The sequence below is a fragment of the Sarcophilus harrisii genome, chromosome 4, assembly GCF_902635505.1.
Source record: "Sarcophilus harrisii chromosome 4, mSarHar1.11, whole genome shotgun sequence".
Classification (NCBI taxonomy): domain Eukaryota; kingdom Metazoa; phylum Chordata; class Mammalia; order Dasyuromorphia; family Dasyuridae; genus Sarcophilus; species Sarcophilus harrisii.
This window is the reverse complement of record NC_045429.1, coordinates 15,310,778-15,323,131: the sequence shown is the minus strand read 5'-3', so window position 1 is coordinate 15,323,131 and position 12,354 is coordinate 15,310,778. Positions and strand designations below refer to the sequence as shown.

Sequence of the window (12,354 nt, the reverse complement as noted above, 5' to 3'; positions counted from 1 at the left end):
TGTTGAGACCTATGGATCCTTTCTCAGAATAATATTTTTAAAAGCATAAAATAAAATAGAGAATTACAAAAGGAATTCAGTTATATTTAAATGAAATTATGAAAATATATATTTTAAAAATTTCACAAACCCCATTTCTAAATTGTATTAATGTCTTTGAATGAAAGTAATATGAAACCCTTGAAAATGGCAAAATTGTGAGGTCACCGTGAAGACACAGAGGAAAGATGAAGCCATTTCAATATGGTGCTTGGACCACTGCAGTGTTCCTAGCACTTATGGGATGTGCATGCAGATGGCAAGGGTTCTCTTGTCCGGAGGCTACTTTTTTATGTGTCATAAAGATATTTAGGCACTGTGTGAGCCCTAAAAAGGGAGCTTGTTTAAAATGTGTTTTTTAGTCTTCCCCCAGAACCCTTGAATTCCTGATTTTTTTTTAAAAGGTTTTATCCAGATTATAGCATTACACAAATATGTCGTGACTTTCAGAAATGCACCAGGGTGAAAAGCCGGGTTGTAAAATGAACAGCTTTGCTGTTCTTTCGACTTCATTTCATTCTCCCCTGTGCTCTAAAGGCCAAGGGTGACGGGTCTGCTGCTTTCAAGCACTCGGGTAAAATTCAGATGGCGCTCTTTGCCCGTGCATCCTAATTTCCTAATTCGTTCAGTGATGGAAGGTGGGGGGAAGGGGGAGGAAACCAAGCTGTCCCTAACAAAATGTACTTTTACCTACCGGTCATTTGAAAAATGATCTCCCCTCCCTTATCCCTCCTTTGTTATTTTCTAGATGGCTCTCACTAGCCCCAAAGCCTCGCTAGCTAAAACGTGTGCCCATTTCTTTGTTAATCAGCTGCTTGGGCTCTGAGAATGTGTGTTCTGGTGTTGTTTGTGTGCATTCTGGTGCTGCTTCCTGAACGCATGTGTCCCTTCCCTTCACAGCCTACTCGACACCCAGCACCTCCCCCGCAAACCGATTCGTCAGTGTTGGACCCCGGGATCCAAGCTTTGTAAATATCCCTCAACAGACACAGGTGGGCCGATCTTGTCTTTTCTGTATCTGATCTCTCCACACAGCCGGCTACAGTGTTGCATCTTATACAGCCGGTTACATTGTTGCGTCTTTGCAAGTCAGTTACATTGTTGCATCTTATAAGCCAGTTACATTGTTGCATCTTATAAGCCAGTTACATTGTTGCCTCTTATAAGCCAGTTACACTGTTGCATCTTGCAAGTCAATTACATTGTTGTATCTTATACAGCCAGTTACATTGTTGCATCTTACACTGAGGGCTACATTGTTGCATCTTATGCAGCCTGCTACATTGTTGCATCTTACACTGAGGGCTACATTGTTGCATCTTCCACAGATCTCATCTCCTCCAGTCCTGCTTCCTTAATTCACTATGTATCCTTAGAACTCATGAGGGGAAAATGTGGCCTGTAACATTAAGTGACCAGAACGGGAGAGCGGCTCTACGAGAGCAATTTTAGGGGATGGTTTTGAAACCTTCCAGGGAGCAGGAAGAGACGGGAACTCCTGTTCAGAATCTCTTCCCTCGAGTCTCCCCAAAAAGTTGAACTAGAAAGTCAGCCACAATTGAGCACACAACATTAGGCCACTGTTATCATTTTATTTGCCTCTGGGAACTGGGAAACCAGTGGCTCTTTCTGTATTTTTCATAATGGAATCAGGAGCCCAGGCTGACCTTTTTGTTGTTGTTTGCCTCTTGGGGGGGGGGGGGGGGGGGGGGGGGGGAGGAGACAACCTTTTATGAGCCCTGTTGAATTCTTGAGGTTGGTCCAAAAAAATAGTTGTTGGCAGTTTTGTTGGCGACTGATTCAAGCCAGATGTAAGGTGTGCTCAGGAGGAGGAGAGGTGGGGGACTGGAAGAGTGGGAGTGGGTGCAACATTTATAATAGGCCACGATATGTGGTCAGGGAGGCAAAAATAATTATCCAAGCCCAGAATAGAGTGAGCTGTTGTGTTAGAATCATTCCACAATTGGCTTTTCAGGATATAGAATAGTTAAAGCAATTTAATTATTTTTGAAATGGTTGTTACCGATTAGCAGACAGTGCAAAGCATTTGGGGTCCAAAAGGTAAACTGAGTCAAGGATTTGGAAATTTGCAAAAACTGCTCTCTGTCGTGGGGAAGTTTCTGTGTTCAGAATGAGAAGCTGAGCCTCCATCCTCTCGGGTGCAGTGGGCGTGAGGCACGCCTTTCCCACACGTGCTCGCTACCCAAACACCAGCAACTGTGTCGAGATGGTCTGTGCTTCTTGTGCCTTCCCAGCGCATGCCGACGTCAGCTCCAGATGCTTCCTCTATTACTTACTATTAATCTCTGCATGTAAGAAGTGCCGAGGTGCCCAGAAGCAGGATGGATTTGCCTCCCCCCGGCTGGTTGCTCCATGTGTAAAAGGCTCTATTTTATGGCTATGTCAACAGTACAGGTTACAGGACATTGTATTGGAGACCTTCCCTGCATTAAGCAAGGTCACAGAAAGTACACCAGCAGTACAGGCAGCTGGGTGGGAGTGGGGGGAGGGAAAGGTAAGAAGGGAGGAGGAGGAGGAGGAAGAGGAGGAGGAGGAGGAGGAAGGAGGACAGAGGATTAACTCTTCCACTCCCAACATCTTCTTTCATCGGTGGGAATGCATTTGACATCCAGCCCCTGGGAGAGAAGCCTCCCTCTTCAGTGCCTCCCAGAAAGCTCGCCAAGTTCAGCGAGGATTTGGAGATGCCCGAGTCTTCTCTCTGATTTGAAAAATGACTTTAAATTCCCCAGCAGCGAGCAGAATAGAGACAAGAGGCTCTCAGGAGAGGCTGGTAATGTTTTCAGCCCTTGAGTCTCTCTGTTAAGAGTTCAAAAAAACCGAACCGGAGAGACAACAACTCTCCTGGATTTTTTGGTTTGATGTGTTCAATTTCTCGGAAAGGCTTTTTCTCAGGTAGATTCGTGCACCCGTTACTTCGTTAGCCTCTGCCCCCCAAATTGTAGTTTGCAAGTTATATTGAACTATCGCTTTGGTTTTTTGCACTGATACTAATCCACAATGTTGAACTCTGACCCTGACAAGAGGTCAGATCAAGATTATAGTTTGATCTGAGAGTCCCATTGTTGTCTTGTAATGAAAAGAGTAGGGAGCTGAGTTCAAATCCAAGTGAGTCTGTTAGTCACTGTTGTTCTTTTTTGTGAGGCAATTGGAGTTAAGTGACTGGTCCAGCATCACACAGCTAGGAAATGTTATGTGTCTAAGGCTGGATTTGAACCCAGGTCCTTCTGACTTCAGGGCTGGTGCTCTATCCACGGCGCCATCTAGCTGCTCCACTTAGTATCGTTCTGATGTGGAGTAATGAACTTTCTTGGTCTGGGTCTGTATCCTCACTTGTATAATCAAGGAGCCCCATTAGATGAACTTTAAAGTCCCATCTTGTCTATATTTATAATCCTTTTATCCTGTGATGTACACCCCACTTCATACCTCCACCCTGGTACTCAGTTTCCTCATCTGTAAAGTGAGTAGAATTAAGTAACCTCTGAGATCCCTTCCTTTATAGATCTAAACCTATAATTCTTTAACTATGTCTGTGTACATGATAATAACAATAGCATTTGTGTAACACTTTACAAGTAGAATAAACTTTATACAGCTCTTTGCAAATACTGCATTTAATCCTCACAACCAACTAGAGTTGGGCTATTATAACCTGGGAATGAGGTACCCATTTTATGGATGAGGAAACTGAGGCAGACAGGGTGAAGTGACTTGCCTGGCGTCACACAGCTAGTGAGTGTCTGAGGCTAGATTTGAGCTCGGCCCTTCTTTTCCCCATCACACACACACTACATCCCTCCAGCTGCCCAACAGTTTTCATCTTAAAACCAAGAGCAAGGGATAAAAAAAATTAAGGCATCTAGGTATATATATACATATATATATGTATGTATGTATGTATGTATGTATATATACAAATATATAAATACATATTATATATATATATATATATATATATATATATATATATATATATATATTACAGTCACAGCATTTGAAGTCAGCCAGTTAGTGAGCATTTATTATTGAAAGAACTCTAGTGGCCAGTTTGTACCCCTGTGCCTGAGAGGAATCCCCTCTGCAGTCTTCCTAACAAGTGGTCTTCCCACTTTTTCTTCAAGCCACCATTGAGGAGGCTCCATTTGTTCCGCTTTGGGACAAATCCAGTTATGGGGACACTCTTCCTGACATCCAGCCTACACTTTCCTCCTTCCAGCTTCCTCCCATTGTTCCCGATTCCATTGATCAGGGCCAAGCAGGACAGGTTGAATCCTTCTGGCAGGCAATAGCCCTTCAGATATTTAAAGACAGTCACCCTCTTTCCCATCCACCCCTCTCCCCAACCCAACCCATCCTCTCTAAAGTCTGATATCATACAGACCATACATTCGGCCATCCGGGAGTGAATATAGATTAGTTTCTATATCTGACATCACAGTAGTGGTTTCCTTTTCAAAATAATGGTAGCCCCTCTGGTGTTTTCTGTCTTGAAGAAAACTTCCATTGTTGTATTATCCACCACTGGCGCTCGTGGATATAGCTTTCTATTGGCCGTAAAAATTCATCATAAAGCAAAATTATTTCAGCATCTCTGACTTTGGAGGTAAATTGATAAACAGCCTTATTTTAGAAAATGCCCCTTGGGGATTTTCAGTTAGGAGGAGCTTCCTTAGCTAACTTAAATGGCCTGGAAGAGTCTCTTCCAGTTCTTGAACGGTGATCCCATGAGCCCTCTCGCACTCCTAACGAACGTTCTAATGAATGATGTCTGTAACAGACAAGAATGGGAGCCTGCCCCAAACACGCCAGAAAGGCCGTGATTCTTTTTTTCATAATATAATCCCTGAAAGGTGAGCAATGAGCAGTATTTCCTCACCAGGGTAATAATAGCAATCCCAGTCAATTTTTCCAAGATAGACCCAAACAGAGACCGGACCCAAGAGCGGGGCTTTCTGAGTAGAAAGCTTCCCCTACAGAACCAAGGAAGACAAAGTCTGTGAGATGACAAATGAGGCAGACCGCCCCTCCTGGCCACCCACTCCCCAAGCCCTGCTCCCCGGCCCCAGCATCCCGCTGTCTGAAATGCGATTGAAAACCGAATTACCATTTGGGTGATTACAAGTCATTTGGCTTGGCAAGGATCTGATTTGTTGACAAAGAAGGCACAGCTGCTGTAACCTTTGCTTACTAAATGATTTCACTGCCTGACTTGCAAGCAATATGATTTACTTCCTTCCACCTTGGGAAACTTATAAAAGTGCATGTGGCAAACACAACCCATCTTCCCGGAGCCAAGGGGATGGTGAGAGGTATCGAGAACCTGAACAGATGTTCTTAGCCTCCATTGTTCATAGCAAAGTCTGCATGGCCATTTTGGGGGCGTTCTGTGGGGGCTCCAACATGATTAGATGACTCCCAAATTTCCTTCCCACCCTGAAATTCACTGGTGGTCTTTAAGCAAAGACTGGGTGGCCCCTTGTCGGGGATGGCGAGCAGAGATTGGATGAGGTCGGATTCGGTGGCTGCTGAGGTCCCTTCCAATTTTGAGTTAGGGAAAGGAGGAAATTTGGGGACAGAAAGCAAAGAAGTCAGATCTTCCAGAGATTCCCCTGGACTTCAAAATACTAGAGCCAATCAAACAGTAAACCCTTAGCATCTGCCTCCCATGAACAGAATGCTGTGATCAATACTGGAGCTGAAAAGCTTCCACAAGACAGGCCCTGCTCTCCCGGGATTTCACATCTATACATGGGGCAAGATATGGATGCATGTGACTGGGAAGCAGCAAGATGCTGTGGAAAGCTTAAATCCAAATTAAACCTCTTCCTACTTGGGGGATTGATACTGGCTGAGTGACTCCCCCTCACTGGATTTCAGTTTCCTTAATTGTAAAATGACCCTATTAGTCTAAAGATGGCTTGAAATTCCCTTCCATCTCTTAAATTTGGGTCTTATTATCCTGTGTTATAGCTCAAGTCAATCAGCAAGAGTTTATTAAACACCTATATATATAATGGCCTTTTTTGCAAGGCACTAGGGGTAGAAAGATCAAAATGAATCAAAATGAAATCCTACCCTCAGGAAGCTTAGAGGTTGGCCAGGTGCTGACAGCATATACTTGTAGAAATATATACCAGACAGATGCCCAGGAGGTGGAGGGAACTGAAGGCCCCAAGACACACAGTATTGTTACAGAGGAAAATCTCTGCCCTGTGTGACGGAGCTCCATCCTGGATCTGACCACAGTTAGCTGGGAGAGCAAATCAAAATCTTTAGATGTTGTACTGTCTGAATGCCTTTTCCTCCTCCTTTTAAAAAAGTGTTTTGCTGGAAACCACATCAAATGGTGGTACCCACAAGTAGCCATGCTTAGTAACTAGTGATCATTAATATTAAGTCGTTTTTATGCATATGGGGATCAGCTCTTCAATTCCTCCTTCCCTTTTTCATTTGTGCCTGTCAAAACTATAGCTTAGAGAATGGGATGACCCAACCCATTACATCAGGGAAAAGGGATCAGAGAATTAAAAGCAAGTGCAGGTGGATGGTCTCAGTTGCCCGTCCCCTGCCTCCCTTCTGGAAATCTCCTCCCACTCTATCTTCCTCGTTTGACCTTGCATTTCAATTAGCTGAAATGATCCTCCAGGCGCTTCGCCTTTGACCTGAGCCTCCTGGAAGGAGGAGTTCAGGGCTCTGAAAGTCCCCGAGGAATAAGCATAGAAATTCATTGCAGCATCTGGGAAGCCCCAGAAGCCAGGCCCAGCCTCCTTGGAGAGAGAGAAGCAGCTCCTTCTGTCACTCCAGCACCACTAGAATGGCACTTGGGTGGAGAGCGAGACAAGAGAAATTTAGACCCAACCCCCCCCCTTTTTTTGAGAATATGCAAATATCTTTGCCACTGTATTTCTTTGGCTGGTTGGCCAATAAATTGGATCCTTGTTTTCTCTGTTAAGAATCTACTGCAAAACCAGATCATTGTACATAATATCAGCAAAATTATAATAATGATCAACCATGAAAGAGGATCAGTTATAATGATCCAAGACAGATCCCATGATAAAAATTATGCTCTGATTAATTCAGATTAAAGCATCATTTTTTCACTTATTAAAAAAAATTCTACTGCAAGTGAAAGTTTTAGTGGTGGTGAGGGTTTAGATGGTTAAGAGTGCTGCCTTTCCTGCCCTGAAAATTCAGGCGATCCATTGTATCTCAGATTCTGAGTCTTGTGAATTTAGCCTCCGGTCTTAGCTGGAAGGCAGGGCAATAGAAAGAGGCTTTTGGGGGAGTCAGAAAAACTAGACTCAGATTTTGGCTGCCCCACTTATTCCTGGGGGATCTTGGGCAAATCGCCCTGCTGAGTTGCCTTATTTATAAAATGAGGAAAGTGGAATACACCTTCTTGGAAATACCCCATTTCTGAGGATCAATGTTGAAAAATACCCATGTGTATGTTTTGTAAATAAAAAGCTTTAATAAAATAAAAAAATACATAAGGAAAAAAAAAGAAATAGCCCATTTCTGGGTCCAGTTATCATCTGTGATCACTGCCGCTTTCATAAGGATACCTAAGGATGCTTTAGATGCTTTAGGGTGCCCTGCCCTTTGGGGAGGAGACGGTGGGATCTTTTGTACCAGAACTGGACGTGGTCCACATGGGGAAGCCACCTGAACCTAAGCTGTAGCCATGGCCGTTCAGCCACCGTGATAATAAATATCCTAGAAAAGGGGAAAGACAAAGAAAAACAAACCGTTGGGTTCATCTTTCCCTCACCACCCCCTGCTGGCAGTCAAGAATAGAAAATAGAACAGTGCACTTGTAGTCGAAATGATCTGAGTTCAAATCCTGATTGAGATAGTTGTGGCCACAGGCAAATGATTTTTCTGATCCTCACTTTCCTGGTATTTAAATAACAATACATTTATTTATTTTAATTTATAAATTTAAATAGCAATAGCTAGAGCCCAGACCTCACGGGATTATTGTGAGAGGCAAATAAAATAATGTTCATAGTGACCTTTGTAAACTTTAAAGCTATAAATAAATGGGAGCTAGGGTTATTAATGTGACTGTGCCAGGTCTTTTTCTAGCTCAGGTGAGTCCTGATCTTGGAAGGGAGTTCCTGAGCAGACCTGACTCCCAGTGTCCTTTGAGGGAAGGGACAAAATGGTTACCTGTGCCTTCCTGATTACATGGGAGAGAGTAGGATTGCAGGATGGGCATTTTACAGATGAGAAAACTGAGGCTCTGAGATCTGGAGCTGAAAAGGACCTTAGCTATTATCCAGGGCCATCCCCCTTTTCCAGATGAGGTAACTGACATCCAAAGAGGTTAAGGGATTTAAAATCAAATATAAAGGCTGTCAAATTCTGAATTTTAATAGTAAATTTGCAGGAATGATCTGTCCCATAACCTGCAGCCTGAGAATGAATCTTTGGGCTTATTCCTCCCTCCCCATCCTCTGCTCCATGTTGTGGATGACAGACAACTAGTGACTCCCAGGAAGATCATTTACTCCTCTCATTCCAGGTCTTCCACATTCTTTCCAATCAAGGCAGAAATGGATTTGATGGTCTCGGGCAGCGCCCGCACTGACTAGTTACTTGCTAGAGCTTTTGCAGGCTCTCAGATACACCCCCTCCCAAATTTATTTTTCTCAATAAAGACAATCTTTTGTTTATTTCCAATTGGAACTTGCCAGCATGGTTTAGATTTCCCGGGCCAGGAGCGTTCGGGACAAAGATATAGCTCCTTAGGGGAGAGTAGGGGAGCTCTCCCTCATCCCTTTCTGTCATAGCAGCTGATGGATGACCCAAAAACTTCCCTTCAGCTCCACCCTCTGGTCTTCTTGGCCCTCAAAGCCGGATTCCATCTTGTTTACGGCAAGGTCCCACCAGCTGCACATGATACACATGGACTGAGTAATGCTCACAAGCAGAAAAAGTTGCAAAAATCCCAGACTCTCAGAACTGGAGGGGACCTTCGGGACCATCTCATTCAGCCTGTACCTGATCAAGTAACCCTTCCCCTGCAACAGATGGTCCTCCAGCCCCAACTTGAACCTCCAGGAAAGAGAAACTCATTAGCTCCTTAAAGGCCCATTATATTGCGGGAAGGCTCTAATTCCTTTTTTAAAAATTAATTTTATTTTTGTCCACATAACAATAATGTATTTTTTCTCCCTTCTATCTCCTCCCATTGAAAAATAACAGATGTGTATAGTCAAGTAGAACAGACCAATGTGTGCCCCATTCTGTATCTCCAATCCATCACCAGGGACACAGCTTTCCTTTTTAGAGAGCTTTTATTATCATCATTTTGGTCCCAAATCTGCCTCTCCGCACTTGCTCATTGTGTATGATTCTGCCATCCAGCCAAACAGACCAAGTAGAATTCAATTTAATTTTATAAATAATCACAAAACAGCTTCTCCAAGCCTCCAGCACAATGCCTGGCCCTTAATAGATGCTTAATTGATTGATTCCAAGGTTTTTGGTATACACACACAAAAAGAGAAAGAAAGAACAGACATTGCTCTCAAGGAGCTTTTATTCTATTGGAAGAAACAAAAATAAAATAAAATAAAAGCTCTTTTGAAGAGGAAAGGAGCACTCACCATTGGGATAATCATGAAAGACTTCCTGTAGGAGGTGATAGGAGCTAAGCCTTGAAGGAAGCTAAGGATTCTAAGAAAGGAAGAGGAAGAAGGAATTTAGGCCTCTGCCAAGACATATAGACAAGAGAAGGAAGATCAAGTTAGGGGCAAACAGATAAGCCAGTTTGACTGACTCTCAGAAGATAGGAAGGGGGAGGACTCATGAACTGGAGCTAGGTTATACAGAGCTTGGAGCAGACTAAAAAGCATATTTCAGGGAGTCCCTGAAAAATATCAAGCAGAGTGGTCATAGAACATACAGTCTCAGATCAGTTCTTTAAGAATATGAATTTGAGATCAAAAATTAAAAATAAAATAAGTAATATTAATTTGACCTTCAAATCCTTAACAATGGATACTGTGTCCCCCTCAGATCATTTCTTCTCCAGGCTAAATAAACTTCCCCAGTTCTTTCCATTGATTTTTGTTCAGTCCAGTGTCCAGTCTTTTTAGCATCTTGGACCACAGGAGCTTTCCTGTGGACGTGTAGTAATTTGCCCTGCCTGTGTGCACTTCAACCAGGTGACTGTTAGGCCTGTGAGTGAATCGGCTAAATCCATTAAAACCATAAGTGTGACTCCGTTAATACAGTGGAGAAGAGCAGAAAAAGAGATAAAATGATATTAGACTGGATAGTGTCCAAAATGAGAAAAATCCTACTTCGGACTTTGTCATGAGCAAATCCGGACCAAATAGTGTGTTCAGTTCTGGGCTGGACATTTTAGGAAGGGCCCTAACAAGATAGGGACCCTTTGCCTTTGTTGTGCCATGGAGTCCTGGGGCAATCTGGTACAGTCTAGGAATCACTTTTTGGGATAATGTTTATGCCAGGAATTGAAGCAAATGCTAACTTTCAGCAAGATGCTAATAAAAATAAAAAACTTTTGACATTAAAGTTCATAGAAATCTTTGAAGTCTTCAGCCCCCAACGTAGAAGGGAATCGAAGGGAAGGGAAGCAAGATGGCGGGCAAAAAGCTCGTGCCATATAAGAATCAGTTGGAGGAAACAGATGTTCCATCTGTTTGGGACTGAGAAGGGCAGAGAGAGAATGCAGCAATAATCTTCTGATCTAGGAGAAAGGGTTATACTCTTTATGCTTTGGCTCTAAAAGCCAGAAATAGGGACTAGAGGGAGAGGCAGATTTAGACTTAAAGTAAGGAAAAACATTTTGACAATCTGGGGACAGTTAGTGGAAAATGGGGAGTATCCAGACCTGTGATTTTACCAAAATGATGAACATCCAGGGTGGACATTGCCTGTATCGGTGTACCTTGCTTGTAACTCTCTGGGAAGAGTCCTGGGGACACTGGGAGAGAAAACACACACCCTTTGTGGACCTCAGTGAGCAGTCCCCTCCTAGCCTAGAATTCTGAGATCTTGGGTGATTAGAAGGAGCAAATCTCTGGGCATTTTTCTAGTAACCAGAAGCCACAGAAGGCAGCCTCCGAGGTCGGGTTGGGTTGTTTTTGTTGTCTGACAGCAGAGAAAACCTGTGAAACAGTACTCTCTGGCCCCTACTGACTTCATCACCCAGCCGGCAATGTCTCCCATGCTCTTGGAACCAGATGTTTCCTCTGAAAAAAGAGCAGAGTCTCCATTTGTCTCGCTCAGATAAACAGAGCTTCCAAGGGCAGGCAGAGAGACAGACTGCAGGGTGTCCGGGGCTAATACCGATGCTGGACGTGTGCTCGGAGGAAGGGCTTTACCTGAGGGAAAGCCCTGCTGGTGAAAATGGCCAGATGGGGGCGGGTTATGATTCCTTCCACAAAATCACTGGATCACCCAAAAAATGGTTTTACAATCCCAAGGCATCGAGTTAATGCTCGTTCTTTACCAGATTTATTCTAACTTCGAGGAATGAGCTGAAAATGAGCAGGAGAGCCTTCTGCATCCCTGGCCGGTGGCCATCCAGTCATTCTCCTCCCGGTGACTTCAGGTGTGAAAGTTTGAATAACTTTGTCAGGCTCACACAGGTAGCAAGTGGAAAACTGGGATTTGAACTCGCGTCATATTCTAGGGACAGAGACGATGTCAGAGAACCCCCTCATTTTGCAGATGGGGAAACTGAGGCCCTAAGGAGGTCACACAGGGAACGATGGAGTCATGCTGCCTCCCAAGGGAGACTCAGCATCTTCTTAGACAACTCATTATGCTCAGGTCAGTTTGTTGGGGACTTTTTCCTTTTATTGAGCTATGATCATGATGTAATGGAAAGACCAGTGACTTGGAAGTCACAGGACTTCAGTCCAAATTCGCCTTCCCAGCATGCAGGCTCACCCTGATCCTGGCATTGCCTTGTAGTCTCCGAATGACCTAGGGAAGCCACTTTTTCCCCTGCCTCAGTATCCTCATCTGTAAATGAAGGAGTCAAACAAGGTACCTTCTGAGGTCACCTGGAAGTCTGATAGGAAATAATACTATACAAACCACAGTGGGTAAACTAAGGCAAGATAGCTTCCTTAGTTGAATCAATTCCAAATGTCCTCATTGCACATCCTTATTGAATATACTTCTCTTGCTAGGGTCTAGCTAATTTCTTTTTAGTATTAAAAAAGCAGTGAGATGATGTACCTAAATGAGAACAAATACATAAAAACCTTAAAACAATATATAAATATTAAATAAATAATTTATAAT

General features: G+C 43.5%; 1 protein-coding gene across 7 annotated transcripts in view; it reads left to right on the top strand.

Moving 5' to 3' along the window:
* Window positions 1-12,354, top strand: part of NFIA (nuclear factor I A) — a 429,987-nt gene that overhangs the window by 379,609 nt on the left and 38,024 nt on the right. For 6 of the 7 annotated variants that reach the window (XM_031969009.1, XM_031969013.1, XM_031969012.1 and 3 more), the window contains one exon: window positions 940-1,031. The exons of the other annotated variant lie outside the window; for it this stretch is intronic. In XM_031969009.1, the coding sequence (XP_031824869.1) occupies window positions 940-1,031 (92 nt within the window). The remainder of the gene's footprint in view (window positions 1-939; window positions 1,032-12,354) is intronic. 7 annotated transcript variants of the gene reach the window in all.